Raw genomic sequence first — 24,089 nt, forward strand, 5'->3', positions numbered from 1 at the left:
CCACATGTTGTACCCAAGTTTATTAGATCCATGCCGCATTTGTAACAATGTTATAAGATTGCTGTAATTGCTGTAAGTCTGTTAAAAGTTAAAAGTACAAAGAAAAGGACTCAAAAACTGAAGCTTGCTGCATGTGAATTGGTAGGATTTGTGATCAGTGCTATTCAGTTCAATTAAAAGCTACAGACATGCATATCCAGACCAAACACCAGTCAGCAGCAGAGTACATTACCAACTGTAGTTGTCGCCAGTGTGACAGTTTTGAATGACAAGTTAAGTGTCAAGCCATCTGAAAAATATTGATGACCACAAATTAATCAACAACATTCAAAGGCCACAATGAAAGCAGCTGGCCAAATAAACAAAGAAATGCAAACTTATTAAAGTTCCAGTTAACACAAAATTTAAAATTGCAATTTACTCATCATGCCATTCCAAACCATAACGTTTTCTTTCATAAAATACAGAATAATTATCTGTCTATCCTAGAATTTGCTGTTATCCTGAGCCATCTTTTCAGTCTAATGGGGTTGTAGTGACATGAGGGTGAACAATTAAACTTCAACTCTGACCACCACATTAATGCCACAGATCAGCCATCTGAATGAAAGAAGTGGTCATTGTTGAGTATCTGCTCTCCAAAGATAAATCAATCACACTGTAGTTTCATCAATATAAATGAATACATGTGACCCATTGATTCAGGAATTCTACAGGTTTTATCAGTGTACAGATACAAAAGCAAAATAACTTACACATAATAAAAGCGATGATAGGCTGTGTTTTTATAAAAGCTGAAACATGAAGAAAAATCCATTTAAAACAACTGAAAATGTTTGGATTGAGTTTGTGAGCACTACAGTCATCATTATGACCACAGTTCATGTAATAAAGCTTTTTAGGTCAATGACAACCAACCTTTAAAGACAAGAAAAATACTCACCTTTATGAAATGTAGCCATTATCAGTTTGGTGTATTTCTCTTTATCCACAAACCAGTTCAGAGGATGAATTGCCCTAACAGTTACAGGAAAAACTAATTAGATTTGGTTCTGACTCATGACTAACAAAGGTTTGTTTCCTCTTCGTTTTAAACGCACATGAAAAATAATCCACGGCATTTATAAATTTGCATGTACAAGAGTCAAAATTCAGGAGAGTTTTAAACACTTATTGTCAAAGCATAATGTAATAAATGATGAAATTATGCTCTTAAAGAAGTGTTTTCCCAGAAATCATCTAAGAATCATCTTAGAATCACAAACTGTTTCCCAAAAAACATCACACCTGAAAACTGGTGTAGATCTACAGGTGATCTGGAGTAATTCATAAAGACTTATACATCCATAAAATGTTTAAGGACTTACTGAAAGGTCAAAAGTCAAAGCCCAAATTACTCAACTGTAACTATCACACATGTTTGATTTAGACACACTGATGAGAATTATTGATCAGAAAGAAAATATTACCTGATGTGAGGTGATACAGTGATCCTCGCCGTCACAAATTACTGTTAAAAAATTTGCGTTCAGATGTTTATAGAGAAGTTATCAGTCCATCACCCTGTTAAGGAAATTTGACACCGTTTCCTTCTCAAATTCAAATACAAATACAAATTACATCAGCTCACATTTCCAGTTTCTTGGCAGTGTATCTTCAAACTTTCCACAATGTGTAATTTTTTATTTATTTATTTTTTAAATTTGATTGGATTTTGCAATGTTTAACCCACATTTGCAGCTGTTTTAATCAATCATTTTTACCTTTCTCAATAACAGGGACATTTTAATTCTCATCCATGCCTCTAACCTTAATCATCTCCTCATGTTGTAAATAGAAAATGTGCAAAGACCTTGTTATCTGATTATCTGGTTATTTAACAGATACACAGTGCCTATAGAAAAACTAGAATAAGTAGGAAAAATCCTCTGTCCCTTCATTTTGTATGTGTAGGGACACCTTTTGCTTTAATTACAGCCATTAATCTGTTTGGATATGTCTGTACTAGCTTTGCACACCTAGACTGGAGAATATTTGCCCATTCATCCTTGCAGAATTGCTCAATTTCAGTCAAATTCCGTGGTGAGCAGCAATGGACTGCTCTCTTCAAGCTATTGAGATTATTAAAAAACTTTTGTGGAATAGAAATGGGAAGAGTTTGAAATAAATATAAAATTTAGGAAGAATGTTCATTTTTATACAATTTATCCTGCCAATTAATGATAACGGTAGAGAGATCCATCTTTCCAAATCTCTCATTACCTTTTCGAGTAATGGGGAATAATTCAAAGAATATGTCTCTTCCAACTTTGAAGGAATATTTAATCCTAAATAAATAATCTTCTCTGAATTCCATAGAAAAGGGATGTTATTTAAGGGCATTTTCTCCGCCGCCAAGTTCAGTGGCATCATAACACTTTTATTAATATTAATTTTATAACCAGATATGTCTCTAAAGTTTTCCAACAATTGAGATAGAGTAGGCAGAGATGATTTAGGATTAGTTAAATATAACATTACATCATCCGCGTACAATGATATTTTGTGTACATAGCCTCCTATCTCTAGCCCAGAGATTGATTCGTTTGCCCGTATTGCTACGGCTATGGGTTCCACTGCTAACGCAAAAAGTAGTAGAGATAGAGGACATTCCTGTCTGGTTCCTCTTGATAAATTAAAGTGTGAAGATCAGAGTTAGTACGTACGGTTGCCGATGGATTTCCATACAACATTCGAATCATATCAATAAATTTTGGACCGAAATTAATTTTATGCAAAACAGCTATTAAATAAGGCCATTCTACTTGGTTGAAAACTTTTTCTGTATCTAAAGAAAGAGCAATCACCGGAGAATCCATTTGTTTTGCCGAGTAAATAATATACATTAACCTCCGTATATTATCGAAGGAGGATCTATTTTCAATAAATCCAGTTTGATCCATATGAATTAAACTAGGCAAAACCCGCTCTAAACGTAACACAATGGCTGCGTCCGAAATCGCATACTTCCCTACTATATAGTATGCGAAAAACAGTATGCGAGGCGAGTAGTATGTCCGAATTCATAGTATTCGAAAAACAGTAGGCGAGAATTACCCGGATGACCTACTACTTCCGCCCGAATTCTGTAGTAGGCATACGATGGACACTTTACTATCCCATGAGGCCACGGGAGAGGAGGCGTCATATTCGAAAAATGGCGGAAAGCGGCGACGCGGCTGTTTTCAAGTGCAAGTACCTCAAGGAAAAACATTGTTCATTGTGGTTAAATTGCACTTGTTTAAAATAATCAAAGTAAACTGCTGATTTATTAAAGTTTAAACGTTGTAAATCGATGAGATTACTTCGTGAATCGGCTGTAAAAGGTTTTTGTTTCTATTCATTCTCTCTCTCTATATATGCATGTATTCATTCAAGTTTATTCATTGATTCATGTGTCTTTTGTTTGTCCTGTGTATTTTTATATGTATTCATTCATAACAATAAATTACTTTATTTCATTGCTCCAAATCAGCCTTTGTCACGGTGTTCATAGACGTGTCTTTTTATTCTGAGGTAAAACTTGCAAGCTAAATTGGCGATTATACTTGCATTATTTGATAAATATTTTATAAGCTGTGGACGAAGGCATGATCTGCGAGAAGCTGACCTATGCCTCCTCTGAGCTGTTGATCCAATCAACGTTAAAACGGCGATGAAAGCGGTAAGAATTATGAGCAACATTGCTGAAGAGTGGGCTCTTTAAATTTTCGCGCTGTTGTGACGACGCATGACACATGACAACATGAACATGGCGGATGTAGTACGTCCGAATTCCATTCATACTACCCTCATTCATACTATATAGAACGTACTGTTTTAGCGGTCGAGAAGTACGTTTGAATTCAAATGTAGTACCTACACAAGTAGTATGCGATTTCGGACGCAGCCAGGAGGAGGAGCCAGATGGAGCCGGGGAAGGAGGAGCCAGATGGAGCCAAAGGAGTGGAGGAACAAGGCGCAGTTGAAGGCCATAAAGTCTGTGGCGGAGGTAGCGCAATGATTGACCAAGGTGGAGAAGAGGAATGAGGGAGCCCGATGGGGCCAGAAAGACGAAGATCCCAGGTGGAGCCGTGGGAGGGAGGAATAATAACGTATACGATATCCAAAATGATAACGTATAGGCTGTGTTTCAGGCTATAGATCAAAGTTTTACAGTTTGTATATGATGTTAATATGAATCGATACTCACCTTGAATTCTTTGAAAAGATTGGGATGCCTGTCTTTTAGGTGCTTCGCCAAATTTGAAGCGTTACTTCCCTTGGTTTGAAAAGCATGATGGCATTGTTTGCAAACTGGCTTAAGACTAGCTTAAGAGCATCAATAATACACCTTCAATCCAAAGTACTTCCATATTCAAATCTCTGCACCTTTCTTGCCAACGAATTGGGGCATAGCTGAACTCCTTGCCATTTTCCATGTATAGCAGAGGGAGTTTCAAATCACAAGCAAGTCTTCAAGTCCTATCCCAAGTCCTCAAAGAGTTAAAGTTAATGAGATAATTAAGTGACTAATTAAATGATGATTGTGCATTAGTGATGAACACCTGCTGTTAACAATCAACATCACTGAAGAAAAGAGAATCACAAGAACTACATCTGACTTCAGCCACAGCCTTTGGTGGAATTCAACCGAAAAGAAAAGAAATAACAGAATAGCACGATTCGGATGGCAATTGTTTCTCGTATGGATGTCTGTAAAAATTAATTTACATATCATCTCAGTGATAAAACTTATGTAATTTATTCACAGTGGAGGAGTGAGTTCTGTGATCCTACGAACCCGGAAACGCGCTGCTCACGTGGCCAGTCACATCATTGAGTGCTGTAAATAAAATTCATTTTATTTACAAATGTATTCTTATTATTGTGTAAAATGTATTTTAAAATACTTATGTAAAATGTATTCTTATTATCCCAAGCATATTTTATAATGTATAATCTTATTTATTATTTGATTATTTAAATCTCCTGTTTAAAAATAGGAAAATACGCGCTAGTTGTATATAATTACACGCGATATATAATACACATTTTAAAATTGTATTACATACCTGCTGCTGCCATAATAAAGACCCATTTCGAATGTTTACATGCTTTTCTTCCCTTTCTGCTCTCACTTGCTGTGGTGGAGCAATTATGAAGTATTGTTCTTTTAAATAGCCTACTTTCCAGCATTTCAGAAATAAATATGTATGCAAATTACACCGAAGTACAACAATTACCGTACGGTGTTCAGGAATGCTCAAAAAGGGTTTAAATGCTGAATTTTGAATCGATTTCTTCTCGTAAACTCAGATATGTGGATTCGGATGGCAATTAAATTACCGCACGACCTTGGTGTTTGTCAAAAAACAGTAGGTAATTCGGCCGGGGATTTTTACGGGGGTGGTAAAAGAAAAACACTGAGATCCTGGATTCGGACGGCATTAAAATCACCAACTACCCCCTGGTGAAAATAACTTACGTCCCCCTGAGAAACAATTACTGTCCAAATCAGGCTAAGGTTTGCTTTAATTGGTATCTTGACCCTTTTACCAACTCAAAGTAATTTGCTTCTGAGGAGTTGCAATATTGTTTCACTGCAAACATTTATGCATTGCTGAATTAAACCTTAACTTGCACTTTCTGCTTGTAACTCATGATGAATGAACATCAGGGTCTCTCTTTTTGGTTTATTGACTGACATTCAGATACTACGGAACTGCAAAGAACAAAAAAAAAAAGTGCTATGAAACAAACGTCACCGCAACGCTTCAATATTAGAGAAGAAAAAAAAATGATTTGTTCAGGCATTTACACGTGAACACTTATCATATGGTACTCAACAATGGTGACAATAATTGTTCATTCTGCAGTGCATGATGGGAGTTTTAACTATGGTGTTACCCAGCATACATTGCAGCATGAAACATTTTGTTGATTGTCACTGTAGTTCAGATTCATATGCTGGTTCTTGATGTCTGTATGTGTCTAAACAGTACTGGAGTAAATTCTTTCATATGCATTACATAGGTTTGAAATTAATTCACTATACCTATTAGAGCAACTCTATGTTTGCATGCTGTGGTTTCACCGGGTTGATTTAAAAAAAAAAAAAAAATAAAGAAAGTATTAACATACGAATTAAATAAGAGTTCTTTTGATTGTAACCAGGGCAGCACATGATGATAGCCTCATCATATAAAAACAATTAATAGCTGCTCTCTACATGTCACTGACCTCTCTGCTTTACAACACCACATGCAATGTCTCAGAGAAAGTTCTAATGCAGGAATTCAAGGGTCAAGAGCCCAACTAAAGCAAACACTGATCTCCATGATGGTGACATCATTTTAACCAATAAAACATCAACATCTGATCCTCTGTGATTCTCATTAACAGCAGGTGTTCATCACTAATGCACAATCATCATTTAATTAGTCACTTATTTATTTATGCATGTAGGCGTTTTTCTTGCTCTCTACACTTTGAGGACTGACTGGCAAACTTATTGGCATATGTGCTGCCCCCATCAGTTCTGGAGGAATTGCAGCCTCACTATCTTTGGTACTTACGCTACTGTAGAAAAACAAGTACCATCAGGCAATGTTGCTACCAACTTGGTAGCTAAGTACTGGTTCTTATGACATCCTTATTGCAGACAACGGAGAATGGCTTTGCTCCAGTTTACATTCATCACGTCAGGCATTTCCAGCAGAAGCAAGTGATAGCATAAGTAAGCAGATGCATGTGTAAAATGACATGATTATCAATCATTTGACGGCATATAAATCAGAACTGGGCATGTTTGTGGACTCTTTGTACTTCATGTATGCTTTGATTATTGTTCTAATTATTGTTCTAATTCTAATTATTGTTCTAATTCTTTGACCAAAGAAAAACAACAACAACAACAAAAAATGATTTTCTCAGCTTTTTGTTCAAAATGTTATTTATTTTGTTTCGTTTTGTTTTGTTATGAAGCTTTTTATGAAACTGAGTGCCAGGCAATCTGACATTAGTGAGTAGCATAATCCAATGTAGGAAGCCTTTCACGGGAGAGGGCGACAAATTCTGTTGCACAATCCATTATCCTTACTGTCTGGTGTTTTGTAGTGTTCAGGCTATGGATGAAGACAAGGTGAGCAGCATAACTTTATTAAAACAAAATAAATGAGGGATCTCCATGTACAAAGGTCAATGACACTGTGCAGGGCACAAACAACACCAGACAATGAATGGAATACACAGAGAATGTACTCGGTTACTAACGTGACCTCAGTTCCCTGAGATACGGGAATGAGTACTGCGTCTGCTGAGACACTATGGGGAAAACTCCTTTTTCTCCAATAACTGAAGCCTGCAAATCTCTCATTCGCTTGACCGATGTGGAAGTGGCCGCTTATATAGCCAGATAGCCTCACCTATTTTAGCAGGCTCTGGCGGGCTTCGTCGCCATAGGTTATTGAAAAAGGCTTCAGTTATCGGAGAAAAAGGAGTTTCCCCCATAGTGTCTTAGCAGACGCAGTACAAGTGAGGTATTGATAGGGAACTAATGAAAAAGTGATGAACAGGTGTGTGAAATCAATGAACAATCATGACAACCAATGAAAAAAACAGGAAACAAAGACAAACAAACTAGAAGTCCATGAAACTGGAACTGAAACCAAAACTACATGTGATAGTTACATTCTAAATACAGTTATATTGCAGAAGATATATTTTAAATTAGGATATTCCTCTCAAATTAGAATCAGTCTAATGATATGGAGCTTGTTTTAGTCTTCCGTGGAATGAAACATGTTCACAGATAAGCTACAGTTATTGTCACACTCTTTGTAAAGACAAAACTTTGTAATAAAATGCATTAAAATAATGAAAACCTGTGTGAAATGAAATATCAATCATCATTCATGTGTTTTAATGCAAAAATAAAAGCCATATGACAACACAGATTCACTTTGAATTTGACACATCAGCTGTTCCTTTATTTTAATAGTTTATTTACAAAGGTAAATACACTATACCTGTCAAACCTGTAAAACCACTCCATTCTGAAAGTATACTGTATTTTGCCAGATGGACATTTAAAGTAATAGAAAAAAATAATATTATAACCACAAACAAAAATATAAGTGTGCAAGATGAATACATGTATTAACATTATTTTACATTTGACACAAGGCTCATTTAAAAACTTAACTTAAACTGTCAAGAGTAAGTCATGTTATTTTCCTTCACCATGCATACATGAAACTGTTTTCAGGAAGGCTTTTCAATTTGCCAGCATTTAGCAGAACATTTTGTAGATTCTCTGTAAAAAAATGTGCCTTTCTCTCACCACCAATTATGTTGACAAAATATTGATATATTCTGTATTTACAACTGTAATATCAAAAGTCTTTACAGATAGGAGCTGAAACTACAGTTACATTTTACATTTAGCCATTTAGCAGATGCTTTTATCCAAATGGACTTACGAATGAGGACATTAGAAGCAATCAAAACCAACAACAGAGCAACAACCCAGCTAACAAAAACCAGTTGTCAGAACATTTTGCTAACATTCCCATTAAATTAAGAAAGCATTATTTCGGAAGGTTTTGTACACATTGAAAACGTCTAGTTTTTTTTATGTATTAACAACATTTTTGTGGGGTTTCTGCAAACGTTACAGGAACATTCCATCTTACCATTTTGAAAACGTTATGAAAACATTATTTCGGAATGTTTTGTACACGTTGGAAATGTCCCAATTTTTTATGCATTAAGAACAATTTTTGTGGGGTTTATGAACCTCAACAATGGTGACCATTAAAAAATGAATTAAAAAAATTATGCAGCAATGCATGCTGGGAGCCTTGGATGAGTTTTGTACTATGCTGGTACCCAGCATGCATTGCAGCATGATTTTCATTTTTTTTTAATGGTCACAATTGTTGAGGTTCATAAGCTGATTCTTGATGTCTGTGTGAGTCTAAGTGCAACTGTAGATGAAATCTTTTTGTGGACAAACTTTATTTTAACTGACTGTCACAGAGCCACTGGCTCTTAGAATCACTTTCACTATAATCAATACAACATCCATTTAATTAAACATTAGACACACAATGAGTTTATGTTCACTCTCAATTAAATCATTTCACTAATAGATGATTGTCATTATAAATATGTAACAACCAATAACTGATCGTTTTCTCTAGGCTTTTGAGTTATAACAAATATGTGCAAGGAATACATGACTACAACAGCCAGAGAAAAAAAATACTAACCTATAAGTCAAGGTTCAAGAGCGCAACTAAAGCAGACACTGATCTCTAACATGGTTACTTCAAATGAAACAATAAATCAACATCTAAACCTTAGTTAATTCTCAATAAGATCTTCTGTAGATGTCTCAGTCTGGTTATTAATAAGTGGAGCTGGTGATGTGGTTTGTGGGGTTGTTTAATCAGATCTTGAGAGATTTAATGTCTTTTATTTCAGCTGATTTTATCTAAGGCTGTGGCTGAAGTCAGTTGTAGTAGTTCTTGTGTTTCTCTTTTCTTCAGTGATTCTGGTTGTTAACAGCTGCTGTTCATCACTAATGCTCAATCAGCACTTAATTAATCGCTTAAGTACTTAACTGCAAGTTTTAACACTTACATGGTTTAAGCCAAGGGGATTGGTTTACTCAAATGGTTTGAGTTACCATAACTTGTTGGGTTTTACAGTGCAATGACATTTTCTTTAACCATTATGAGAACCTTAATTGTGTACAAATAACATCAAAATAACATTCCAACTTTCCAAGAAAATTTTATTTTAACATTACAAGAACGAGTGAAAACGAGTGGATAGAATATATATAAAAAAAGAAACCTAGTGTTTTTTTGTTGTTGTTTGTTTGTTTGTTTTATAAGGAAACAAGTAGATAGAATAGAAACAAGAAAGCTATTGTTAGTTTTTCAAGAAATGCTAGCAGTTAGAGAACAAATATGCAATTGATAGAGGGTCAAATATGTGTTTTTTTTTATATAAAAAGAAGACAGATAGATAAAATAGAATTAGAATAGAGAGTGCTAGAGTTAGAGGGTCAAATAAAGATTAGTTAACATCTAAAACATTGATTTTACTGTAAGAATGACATCATCTGTATAATAATGGCACGTTAGCAGTACTTTTTACTTCCTTAACATGATGCTGTAGTTCTCAGTGTTTTTTGCGTCCACAGCAAAGACATTTGAAGAACTTCCTGTACTGCTGCCTGACCTGGACATGAATGAGACGAGAGGAGCTGAGTGACTTCATGAGATCTATTTAACCTCTAAAACTCATGAACCACAATGGAGTTTGATTTTAAATAACAGGTAAGAAACTACTGTACTGCCACTGGAGATTGTTTAGTTTATTTACAGAGTAGGATGGAAAAAAGTCTGACCTCATGATTGAGGACACAGTAGATGAGGAAGATGAAGGTGCCCTGCTGGGAGTTCAAGATCAGGAAGAGGATCTCCAGCTCCTTACTGCCATTAGTGAAGAAACCCAGAATCCAGGGGCAACCAAAAACCACACACTGAGCCAGTGTTTTAAACACCATAATCCTACAGAGAAACGAGAGAGTTAATGTGTCTTCATTGACTATATGTTCTTGATTTATACAGTGTTTTGATCATATTGTTTGTTACTTGGTTTGTTTCATCTGTGAAACCTCAGCATTCAGTTTTTTGAGAGTTGAGTTCAGACTGATGACGATCTTGATGAAGAGAATTGTGTTTAACTGCAGAAAAAGAAAAAATTATCAAATTCATTTTTGGCTTCAACAGCCCATGTGAAAAATGTTTATATTCAGAACTTACTGCTAGAATGGCACAAACAGGACCCAGAAAACTCCAGATAAAACCTTTATCACGTTTAATCCAGCAACTGTTCAGAGGAAAACAAATAATAACTGAATAATTAAATAATGCTATTTCAGATGTGCATGCCTTTAATATAGCGTGCCAAAAACTTAATTTTATCATATAGCAGAAACCTGCCCTGAGCAATTTACTTCTTTCTAAACAAATGACCTTAAAAACAACATCAACTCACTGTTCGCTGCCGTATCCTTCAGGAACCAGACCGACAGACACACACACCACAACCAGAGCAACCAGATATCCAATCACACACAGGAATCCACTGCTTAGCACCTCCCTCTTTTTGGAGCTGATCTGTGATAGGTTCTTCACACAGATGAAGAGCAGCACAGCTTCAATGAACATCCACACAAAGCCGGAGAGAAAGAGGAAGTGCAGAAGACCTGAGATCACGGCACACAACACCTGGAGACCATGAGAGACGGTTATGATGATTCTCAGTGAGGCTGTGCTGAGCTGTAGGGCTCCTTCATCATTCTCACCTGCAGAGGGTGTATGAGGCTCAGGAACCGCTGTGTGAGCAGGAACAGAAGGTGAGCCAGCAGAAGACTGATGCAGATGTTGATTCGAGCTACATTATTCACTCCAGGACTCCACTGACAAAGGGCAAAGGTCAACAGGGCCAAACTGAAGAACACCAGCCCCACGATCACACACACCAAATTCAGCAGCTTCATCAGTGAGTCGTTCTGAGAAAACATGTCAGAGTACATGAGTGTCAAATCTGTGCTGTTCTTCAGTGTTCACTAGAAATGTTCTGTACCTGTAAATGTTCTGTTGGGCGGCTGGTTTGCATGATGAGAGCGAATGTTGACAGATGAACACAGGAACACACAGTGTAGCTGCTGTTGGTCTTTAAAACAGAACAACCATCTACAATCCACTCGCTGATTTTCCAGTACACACAGGACAGAGAACCGCTAGGATCAAACTCCTGCAAGAAGAAGAACAAAGATGCAGGAAATATTTAGAATATTTAACATGTTCAGATGTTTTCAGATCAGTGCTCAGGTTGGACAAAAACAGATTTCTCACTCCGATGTGTCTGAAGGTGAAGTTGACTGGTTTGGTGAGTGTAGTGTTGGTGGTTTTGGGAAGAGTAGCTGAGATCACAGTGGACATCATGGTTTTAATCGTGTTATTTGATGTGCTGAAGAAGTCTGGCTTCAGTAGATTCTCCAAAATCTTGTAGCTCATGAAAGCCACAGCAGCTGACCCTGAGTTACAGGCCAACATGAGACAAAAGGTAGTGAAAGAAAATCACATCAGTTTACAAAGTAACTAACATCATTCAGACAAAAATTAAACATTGGGCATTCACAACGGCAAATTTAAGTTCTCAAAAAGCAAGCGTTTATGTGGATATTTTCATATGCAGTCAGGACACATTCATGCTTGTCACACACCTGAAGGACTGCTCTTGGCAATCTCAAAAAGGTTAATCTCCATATCAGCCTTTTCCGTACTGATTGAAGGAATTTTTTTTTCAGTTGCATTTGGTCCAACTGCAAGAGTTCTCACTTCTAAGAGAAACAAACAAATATGGGACTTTGTTAATTCTTATTGCAGTTTTACTGTAAACTGCGATTTTCCAAATTTTAATGAGATATATGCATTATATATAAATATATAGGCTCCAAATTTTTAGGCAAGTGACATAGTAGTAGGATTTTAGTCTAATAAAAATTAGGATTTTAGTTTTTCAAAGAATTATGTGTTTGTTTGTTTTTCTCAAATCGTTTTAGATAACTCCTTTCAATCTCAGACAGGTTTGTTCAATAATTTGCCAGGTCTTCTAAGGTAAGTGGAAAACCTACTTAAAGGGATAGTTCACCCAAAAAATGTTGTACATTGTTAAGCAAGTCAGTTCTCGTGTAATTTGGGGAGGGACAAATATCTTTCAGAAGATAAAAAGCATGAAACATTGCAATGTCTTGCAAAAGGCATGAAAACAACTCATTTTTGCAAAAACTGAACAGAGAACATGATCTGGATAGAACAGCTATTGTTACAAAGCACATACTAGCTGTTTACTGCAAAATCAACACTAGTCAACAAAATCTAGATATAGTGACTGTTACATATGCATGTATTTTTATTATTATTTGTTTGCTCTCTAGGGGTCTGGAAACCTGTTACCTATGTTTGTGACTAGAGCAGATTTTCTACAGCTGAAAAGAAGCCATGCAGCCAAGAGGTCCTCGCTGCAGCCTGTAGCACGATGGCATACTGGATCAGATCCAATACGTAGTGGATGTTTTACGTGCATGCGCTGTATAGGTCTTGAATAAATTCCTATTTTTTTATTTACATTTAATAATTTTGCAGATGCTTTGAAGTCTAACGCAGTACATGTAGCAATTAAGGGTTTTTGAGCTACATTACAATATGCAATGACCTACATTCATCCACGATGTTTTTGTCTTTACTGACGACTTCAAAGTTTTTTTTTTCCTTCATTTCATATGTTATCGCCAGGATGCCCACATCAGTGCTGTATCCATTATTATAAGGATACAATAAGCACTGTAACATGATATGAAGAGTTTATTTGCAAAAACAGATACCTCCGTTTTTTTTTTCATTTTCAAAAATCATGTTTTTAATTATGTTATGTTGTGTAAATTAGCTGTTTTTAGTTAATTTTAACCTTGTCTCAGAAAGAATAGGTGCCGTTAATGCATCGTTAGCCATCAGTTTTTTTTTACTTTCACTTTCTCTATAGTGACGTTCACCTTTACCCCTCCCCCATTATCAACTGTTTATTGCCACATAGTGGGCACTTTTTTAAAGTTTTTAATGTTTATTTTTAAATGTTAATGAGAGTTAAGCTAAGCATCACTAATGCACAATCATCATTGAATTAGTCACTTAATTATCTCATTAACTTTAACTCTTTAAAGACTTGAGATTTGTCTCGAGACTCATGTGTGACTTGAAAGGAATGTCTTGGTTCCTCCTCTGGTGAAATCAGCTGCTGAGTTCATGGGTGGAATAAACATATGGCAGGACTTTTACCTTTTAACTTTTACTTTTACTCACCTCTGTAGTGTGGACACGTTTAGACACCCAGCATTGTTAATTTGACACCGGGGATTTCGCTGTGTATGCATGCTTAGTGAATGAGAACCAATGTTAGATGAATGGTATTTTTAGGGAGCCAGAAATGGTGTTCTACAGTATTCCAGCAAAACTGACTTTTGGACAATCGCTTATGAAAGAAAAACATTTTAAAAAAATGGAAAAGCAAAAACTTCTCGAGAAGAACTTATTTGACTATGACTCACACAGTGTAACTGATCCCGGAACATGTCATAAACACAAATACAAACAGAGTCTTTTACCTGTGTTGTTGAGACTAATGTTCAGCAAGTTGTGAGTTTCTGTTGGCGTCACCAGTGCAGACACCAGGCTCTCAAAGGCGTTCAGATAACTGTTTCCATATGACACCAGTTTACTTTTATCGTCTTCTTTGACCAAATCTGAAATTTTTACCTGGGTGCCATCAACAATCTTCAAATAGTTTTCTGCCACCTAATCAAATACCAAAAGAGATACTTCTGTAGAATGCAAATTATTTCTATGGAAAAAGAGTAACACCAAATCTATGGATCATTCTCAAAATACAACGACAAATCTGCCCCTTGACTTTATAATCTTGTAAGAAAATAGTAAAGAAACTACTTGTAAAAGGCACATTTTTTTGTAAAATGAGTGTGAAATATTTTACAGTTTACTCTATTATTATTATTATCATTATTACCAGGGTTAACCATTAGTGCAAGGACTGAACTGTGGTCTAAAAAGTCAAAATAAGAAATAATATATAAATAATTTAGGAAAAATGACTACAGGAAAAATGCCCCTCTGGGTTTTGTTATTATTATTATCAATGCTTATATTAGTGTTAAAATATTTTATTTTGGAAAAAATACAAAGATTTGCAGAAAAGTACTTACAAGAGTACTTAAAATATTTAAGAGTAAGAAGTGGCTGTTTAAATGTGCATATGGAGACTTTCCACCATGTCGAAAATGTAGATTACGTTATTTATTTATTTATATTTGAGTGTAAATAGATTTAGTATGGTTCATTTTAGTTGTGTCGGTTATTACTCAAAGTTATAACAAGTATTTTTGAGAAAATATTTTTTTCGAAATAAAATATAAAAGACAAAACATAAAAAAACTCAACTTTTATGAGAGAAAAATCAATTGAATTCACATTGGGAAAAGAAAAAAAGTAAAAAAATTATAAATTGAGAATGACCCCTATATTGGCCAAGAACGGGAAACGTTACTTACTTCCGTAGACATCAGACCTGTCATATTTGCGATCTGGTCAACAAAATTCAGTATGGTTTCTACAATTTTCTGCAGCTCCAGAAAAAAAAAAAAAAAAAAAAAAAAAAAAAAAAAAAAATATATATATATATATATATATATATATATATATATATATATATATAATAAAATAAAAAACAAATAAATTAAAAAGATGAAAGAAAAATCATTAGTTTTTAACAATGATTGTATAACATTTATAGAGTAACAACCATCTTTTAGAAACTCATTCCCACTTACCCCTTGCTCGCTCTCCTGAATGTTCAACATATCTAGAAGGAAAGAATTGAATAAATTATGATGCCTGTGAATAAAAACAGCATATGAAACAAAAGGGCAGTACTGTACACACTGTTCAGGCATCTGCAAGCATCTGCATTGCATCTACAGAGGTCTGGAGAAGATTCGTAGCTGCAGTCGCTGCTGCAGTTGTAGGATCCGATCATGCAGGAGCAGCTGGGACTCTGAAGGGTGCAGGAATAGGCCTCGCAAGAGACATTTTTTCCAAGACACTTCACGTAACTAGAATTTGTGCAGCTGCTTGTGTTTGCCGAAGGAGGGCAGTACAAGTGTGCTTGAGATTTGGTGATCACTGCATAACTTATGATTATCATAAGCTGCAACGCTAGAGAGATAAATCCATCAGTTACTGCATTATCACTTCTGCATCACAGTATGTCTTTGATCATTAGAGAATTACTACACACGATTAAAAAAAAAAAAAAAAAAAAAAAATTGTTTAAAAAAAATCATTTTGGCAGCTGTGGTTGCCAAAATAATTTTGTAAAAATAATAATCATAATAAATATAGAAAAAGCTTTTTTTTTTACAGAACTGTAAAAACTGTTAGCTTTACAATACAAAACTGTAATTTACAAACAAGAAAATCTGAATAATTCTGAAAATCTGAAACCAGTAAACTCAACAATGCACACTGCTACTAAAATCTGTTTTGTACCTTTAACTTAACTTGACTTGTCTTATTCATTTTGTTAATAAAAGTTAAATGTTTAATTTGCGAATTTGCCATTATACTATTTTATGGCTGATGTGTTTTGTGAACCACAAACTTACGATCGTTTTAAAGAAAGGGGAAATCCAAAGACCGTTTATTTATTTGTGTTACAATGCGGGTAAAACATATTTCCCTTGTTCATATTGTTAATAAAATTTCAAAGTTTAATATAAGTGAATTTGTCATTGTAATGAGCCAAAAGCATTCGTTTGAAGTGAGGGGAAAATCCAAAAACCTTTTATTTATTTGTTACAAAGCAGGTATTCGTTCAGTTAATATTGTTTTTATGTTTAATATAAGCTACTTTGTCATCGTATTACACTGTAAAAAGTGATAAGTTGACTTAACTTAAAACAATTTAGGAAACCCCTTGCCTTAACATGATTGTCAGGTTCACTTAACTTATTTTGTTTTATTATTATTTACTTAATAATTTTAAGGCAACAGGTTTCCTTTTTCCTTTTTGACTATTTTTTAAAGTTAAGTCAACAGTGTAGCCTAGACCAGGGACGGGCAGCTTCGGTCCTGGAGGGCCACTGTCCTGCAGAGTTTAGCTCCAACCCTAATCAAACACACCTGCCTGTAGCTTTCTAGTGATCTTGAAGACCTTGATTAGCTGGTTCAGGTGTGTTGGATTAGGGTTGGAGCTAAACTCTGCAGGACAGTGGCCCTCCAGGACCAAAGTTGCCTATCCCTGGCCTAGACTATTGCTGATGTTGTGTGTGAGATTTTTTTTTCTTTTCTTTTTTTCATTAAGAGTAATACTGAATCAACCTTAAGCATTCGTTTTGTTCCAAGAATAGGAAAGAATCTCACATTCTCGCTGCAGATGCGAGAATGTGAGATTAGTTGCTTCTGAGATACGCTCTAAATCTTTCTCTGTATCTTTGCAATGGTTGTAGAAATGGCCGTTAATTTTTGATTTGGGTATGGCACAGACATGTTACACGTAATAATATGATTAAAAAAGTAATGGCAACAAACGACTTCCTAAGTCAGTTTAAGTTGAAACAATCAATTTGATTCAACTTAATTCATGTTTTACTGTTGCTTATTGTCTTGTAGGCTTAGGTTACATTTTTCTATTAATTTAATTGAATATACAAATTAATAAAATGAGTTTTATTTATTTTCTGTTACAAAATGTTCATTTAATTATTTTTAACACTGCACCCCCCAGCCCCTATTTTTTCTTGGGGTACATGCCAGAGGGTGCTACAAGCCTTTAGACAGTAGTGAACATACACTTGGAGCAGAGGGCAGTCAATGCTGCAGTGCCGGAGAGCAGTTGGGGGTTCGGTGCCTTGCTCAAGGCTCTCACCTCAGTCGTGGTATTGAGGGTGAAGAGAGTGTTGGTTATTCACTCCCCACCTACAATCCCTGCCGGACCTGAGACTCGAACCCACGACCTTCGAGTTACACATCCAACTCTCTAGCCATTAGGCCAGGGTCGCAGAGTGGGACAAGGTGGATCGCACAAAGCCACTTGGCGGCAGCTAAATGACGCACACACAGTTCCTAGGGCTGGACGATATACAAAGATTAATTACGAATTGTGAAATTGCTCAGTGAGATTTTCGAATCGCAAAGGCTGGGATTTTTCAAAGGAAACATGCCTTGCGTCTTGAAGTGCGGACGCGCAAGAGTTGTAATAACAGTGAGGGTCTCAGAGCAATGATTCATTATTAAAAATGCTCATCCTCATTATTAATGAGAAGAAACTCGCTGACTTCACTGCACTGTGTTCTGCATCAGATTGCATACACCGGACAATTCAAATGTTGCGAAAAGGTTTCAGGCTATGTTCATTCATTTCTATCGTCTGTTTGAACTCGACGCTAGAGCCCTGCATTTCGGCCCGGGCCCGACTTCTCATTTAGGGCCGGGCTTTGGGCCAATTTTCACGTCATAGTTCAGACGCGGGCCGGGCCTGTTTTAGGCTTCTCCTTATATTTTAGACATCCATCAATTAGTAGCCTAATGAAAAAAATAGCCGCGCTGATGGAAACAACATGAGTCCGTGCTACTGTGACTGTCAAGAGCGGCTCGACGGTGTTTAGAGTCTGTGAGCGCAGATGAAGAGTTCTGCGTTCAAATACACGCAATAAAGCTAGCCGTAAAGCCCCAGCAAAAGTAATATTAAGAAAATATTAGAAATATTTTAATTATTTACTAATTAACTAGTGTTTTCTGTGTCAGTGTCGCAAAGATGAAGATGACGATCTTGACTCGCCATTTCCTCATTAGATGCGCCTTTAGAGAGAAGTGCATCTTCATGGATTATGATTATAATGAAAGAGTTTTTGTTTTCGATTTGATTTATTTCGTTAAGAAGTCATTTAAAGCATTCTAATGATATATTTATGTCTGTGAGGCATGTATTTGCTGACTTTCGGTTCATTTTTGTGAAGCGCTCCTGTTCAAAACGAGAGGGCAGAAAGCGCATCGTTGTTTTCTATTGTATGAAAGCAAACGTTTTGCTGATATTTTGAGTGCACAAAAATAAAAGTAGACCCTTTACAGTTCCGAATGATGCATTACTCTTATGAGCAAAAAAATACAGCGTATTTTAAGTTGTTTCTATTGAAAAAAAAATGCAATTGATTGCGCTGGTCCTCCATGTCCTGCACTTTAGCTTCGACTCTCCGTACAAACTATTGATACAGCGCACATTTACTTAGGTTTAACGTTTAAACACTGATATATGCTTGAACTGTTTTAGTATATCTATAGATCTTATTTTAGGCAAGATTTGAGAATGCTAAATTGATCAAACATCCGTCGGTCTGCCGCTGGCTGGTCGTTACTTTAAGAAAGAAAAAAACGTAGGCCTATTTATTTATTTATTTAGTCATTTAGCAGACGCTTTTATCCAAAGCGGCTTAAAAAATGAAGATATAAGAAGCAATCAAAACCAACAAAAGAGCAACAACGTGCAAGTGCAATTACAAGTCTTGGTTAGCCTAACGCAGTACAGATAATTATTATTATTATATATATATATATACATACACCATAAAAAAAAAGTTGACCTAACTCAAAAAGATAAGGTAACCTAACACACTCAACTTTTTAAGTTAACTCAACTAGCAACCGAAACTTAAAAACTTTAGTTCATCTAATGAATAAAAGTCAGTCTATTGAGTGTTAAAAGATCTGTCAGAGAAATCAAAAAACTTTCAACAACACTAATCTCTTTTTATTTTTTTAACAATACTTTCTCTTTTAGATTTATTTTCAAAGATTTCTACTTATTATAGGTAGTATTTGCCTCTTAAAACTAAAAGCAAACATTCATACTAATGAGTAAATTAAACAAGTTTTAATGAGATGCAAATATACAGTACCTCAGCACACGATTCTCAAACATAGTGAAGATCAACACATTTAAAATCAGTAAAAATATGAACTCTGATCCACATGACAGCTAACTGACAGTAACAACAGCAGCAGCAACATAAATTAGGCCAGCAAAATATAAACAATGATAATATTTTAATAATAATGAACATAAAATGTTTTCAAGCTGCAATGCATGCTGGGAACTTGTGCAATGTTGTTCAATGTAAAATGATTTAAGATGACTCGATTAGAAAAGTTCTACTAACCAATGTAAAAAAGTAGCCTGAACAAAGAATTTTTAGAAGAAGTCAGTTTAATTTTTGGTGTGAACTGAACAACAATACTCTAAACATGTCGTTAGCAAAAGTTGTTTTGTTTACCTTACTTAGATACTCAAATATATGTTCACAACATATCCAAATGTTCTCCCAACTATTCAAATTGAGTCATCTGAACAAACAATTTTACATTGAAAAATACTGCACAAGTTCCCATGCATTGCAGCTTGAAAACATTTTATGTTAATTATTATTAAAATATTATCATTGTTTTATATTTTTCTGGCCTAATTTATGTTGCTGCTGCTGTTGTTACTGTCAGTTAGCTGTCATGTGGATCAGAGTTCATATCACTGTAAAACCCAACAAGTTAAAGTAACTCGAACCGTTTGATGAAACTTATTGCCATTTAAGTTTTTATAACTAACAGTTATGAGTACTCTGAACTTATTTCTGTTGTTGAGTTTACTAAAAGAAGATAATACCCGACAAGTCACGGCAACTCAAACCGTTTGAGTAAACTAATTGTACGGTGGCCGAGAAGTGCAAAACAAATCACAATTCTGAAAACAAAATAACAAATTACAAACGCAAATGCAAATCTAAAAAACAAAATAACAAGTCAGAAAACACAACGACAAATCTGACAAACCGGAAGAGGTAGGTATAGTTTGAGACAGCGCCATTGGTTTGGGAATAGATTACTCACCGCTGACTGGACGAGACATCTGTCAATCAAGGTGTACAGGAAGAACCAGAAGAAGAACATCAGAGTCAGCTGAAGCATCAACTCCAGTCGCGCAGATGATAGATTGCGTGTCATTGTGTTTTTTGACGCGATCGACCCGGGTTCGATCCCGCCTTTTGCCAAAAAAAATTTCTCCCTTTCCAAATCTCGTATCGCATTGGAAAGGCATTTATTTTCAATAAAAATGAAGGAAATTTTCAAAAAGTTGAAAATAAAGTATCGGGTAGGGTTAGGGTAAGTGTAGGGAGGGCTTTATTGTACCAATAAGGTGGCATCCATTTAATAATTTGAATTAAAATTATAATTTACACTCAGTATGTTATGATTGCATACTGTTTTTTTTTTTACTACAATACTGAGGTGCAGATAATTGCCACTATTTGCAAAAAGTAGTATACATAGCACAAAATCCTGCTATTTTAACATGCTATTTTTCTGACTTGTTTTGTTTTCGGGTTTGTCGTTGTGTTTTCTGAATTGTTATTTTGTTTTTTAGATTTGCATTTGCGTTTGTAATTTGTTATTTTGTCTTCAGAATTGTGATTTGTTTTGCACTTCTCGGCCACCGTATAATTGCCTTAAAAACCCAAGTTAGGTTAACTCAAACCGTTTGAGGAAACTTATTGCCTTAAACTGTTTAAGTTTTTAAAACTAACAATTATGAGTGCTCTGAACTTATTTCAGTTGAGTTCACTAAGTAATTAAGTGATTAATTAAGTGCTGATTGAGCATTAGTGATGAACACCTGCTGTTAACAAACAGAATCACTGAAGAAAAGAGAAACACAAGAACAACAACTAACTTCAGCCAGAGCCTTAGATAAAATCAACTGAAATGAAATGCATTAAATCTCTCAAGATCTGATTAAACAACCCCACAAACAGCATCACCAGCTCCACTTATTAATAACCAGACTGAGACATCTACAGAAGATCTTATTGAGAATTAACTAAGGTTTAGATGTTGATTTATTGTTTCATTTGAAGTAACCATGTTAGAGATCAGTGTCTGCTTTAGTTGGGTTCTTGACCCTTGACTTCTGAATTATTTTTTCTTATTTGGCTGTTGTGAGCAAGTGTTTCTTGAACATATTTGTTATAGCTCAAAAGCCTAGAGACAATTATCAGTTATTGGTTGTTGTATATTTATAATGGCAATCATCGCTTAGTGAACTGATCTCATTGAGAGTAGACATAGACTGTATATTCTCTGTTTAAATGGAAATTGAATTGATTTAAGTTAAAGTGATTCTAAGAGCCAGTGGCTTTGTGATGGTCAGTTAATATAAAAGACTTTCCAAACAGCTTGTCCAACAAAAAAAGTTTTAATCTATGGAAGTAACTAGCCTCACACAGACATTAAGAATCAGCTTGTGAACCTCAACAATGGTGACTATTAAAAAATAAAAATAAAATAATAATCATGTTGCAATGCATGCTGGGTACTAGCATAGGACAAAACTCATCCCAGCATGCATTGCTGCACGATTATTATTTTATTTTTATTTTTTAATGGTCACCATTATTGAGGTTCACTAGCTGATTCTTGATGTCTGTGTGAGTATAAAGGCTTTCATAGATTAAAACATTTTGTGGATAAACTGATTTGGAAAGTCTTTTATATTAACTGCCTGTCACAGAACCGCTGGCTCTTAGAATCAATTTTACTAAAATCAATACAACATCCGTTTACTCAGATATTAGACACACAATGAGTCTATGCTCACTCTCATTGAGATCAGTTCATTAATAGATAATTATCATCATCATTAAATAACAACCAACTACTGATCATTTCCTCTGGGCTTTTGAGTTGTAACAAATACGCAAGGAACACATGGTTACAACAGCCAGAGAGGGAAAAAAAATCAAGAGCCCAACTATAGCAGACACTGATCTCTAACATGGTTACTTCAAATGAAACAATAAATCAACATCTAAACCTTAGTTAATTCTCAATAAGATCTTCTGTAGATGTCTCAGTCTGGTTATTAATAAGTGGAGCTGGTGATGCTGTTTGTGGGGTTGTTTAATCAGATCTTGAGAGATTTAATGCATTTTATTTCAGTTAGTTGTTCTTGTGTTTCTCTTTCTGTCAGTGATTCTGGTTGTTAACAGCAGGTGTTCATCACTAATGCTCAATCAGCACTTAATTAATCACTTAATTACTTAACTGCAAGTTTAAACCAAGGGGAATCGGTTTACTCAAACGGTCTGAGTTATCGTGACTTGTCGGGTTTTACAGTGTGATTTAAAATGTGTTGATCTTCACTATGTTTGAGAATCGTGTGCTGAGGTACTGTATATTTGCATCTCATTAAAACTTGTTTAATACATTTGTTCGTTATGAATGTTTGCCTTTAGTTTTAAGAGACAAATGCTATCCATGTTATATAGAAAACTTTGAAAATAAAAGAGGATCGTTTAAAAAGATTAGTATTGCTAATTGCTACAATTATTTTAATCTCCAAACTGTTTGAGATTCTGCTTCTCTTCTTATGCTTTGCTTAAAAAAAAAAGTGAAGGCATTTTCTGCGCTGAACCCCACGATGAGTTTAACAACACTCGCAGCGCTGATTGCAGTTCATAGCCGCAGAGTGAGCGCATTTCGAGATTTTATGGACATATTTCATAGACTCATTATCGTCTGTAAATGAAGAAATTAAAACTGAAATATTAGTAGTGACATTTTACAGTGGTAATATAAAATAAAATGGCTATTTTTCTTAAATATTATGCCATATTATGCTTTTAATTAAGATTAAGCTTATGGTAATGTCAATTGATTTTTATCTCAAATATGTTGGTGGGTCTTGAAATAGATTCTACTTGTCTAGGTGGGTCGTGGAACCCCTGCATTAGGCCACGACTGCCCTAAATGAACATTGAAATGAACAGTTGTGTAATATGAGCTAGGAGAGATTACTTACCAGTCAAATGAAGGATCATGTCCAAAGCAGTCTGCATGGTTGATCCTCTAAAAAGAAACCAGTGTCCACTGTCCACTGCTGAATAGCAAACTAACTGCTGTTTAGTAAGCTAAACAATTCTGCAAACTCCTAGGGAGATGCATTTGCATTTTGTCCTCTAGGAAATACAAACCTCATAGAAACAAAACAGTGGTTTTTACCACTGTGCTTCTGTCAAACTTCATTTACATACTTTCAGGAACACGTCGAGTCTCTTTCAACCATCCTTTACAAGCCAATAAAGGGTTGTATTGTTTGACAGCATGTTGGAAATGCATTTTCCACTAAAGTATCACATCTCACTCATTTAAATAAAGGAAAAGAAGAGCTGGTGATTTAAATAGACATTCGCTGTTTTGGGTGTATTTTGAGAAAGACTGATTGACCTCTCAGGGTCAGGGATCAAATCACAGTTCATCTTGTGGTGAAGGACTATTTGATTTTGAACCGATCACAAACAAATGTCATGCTAG

General features: G+C 35.3%; 1 protein-coding gene across 1 annotated transcript; it reads right to left on the minus strand.

Moving 5' to 3' along the window:
- Positions 1 to 9,801: 9,801 nt before the first annotated feature.
- On the minus strand, positions 9,802 to 23,700 carry LOC306873152 (adhesion G protein-coupled receptor E3-like). The gene is made up of 14 exons (XM_079422231.1): positions 23,578 to 23,700; positions 15,618 to 15,890; positions 15,506 to 15,537; positions 15,227 to 15,295; positions 14,267 to 14,456; positions 12,329 to 12,445; positions 11,958 to 12,139; positions 11,686 to 11,856; positions 11,405 to 11,611; positions 11,095 to 11,327; positions 10,860 to 10,926; positions 10,689 to 10,780; positions 10,442 to 10,604; positions 9,802 to 10,272 (listed from the first exon to the last, which is right to left on the minus strand). The coding sequence occupies exons 1-14, from the start codon at positions 23,612 to 23,614 to the stop codon at positions 10,213 to 10,215; spliced, it is 1,893 nt and encodes a 630-aa protein (XP_079278357.1). The 5' UTR covers positions 23,615 to 23,700; the 3' UTR covers positions 9,802 to 10,212.
- Positions 23,701 to 24,089: the final 389 nt, after the last annotated feature.

The sequence above is a fragment of the Barbus barbus genome (genome assembly GCF_936440315.1).
Source record: "Barbus barbus genome assembly, chromosome: 7".
NCBI lineage: Eukaryota > Metazoa > Chordata > Actinopteri > Cypriniformes > Cyprinidae > Barbus > Barbus barbus.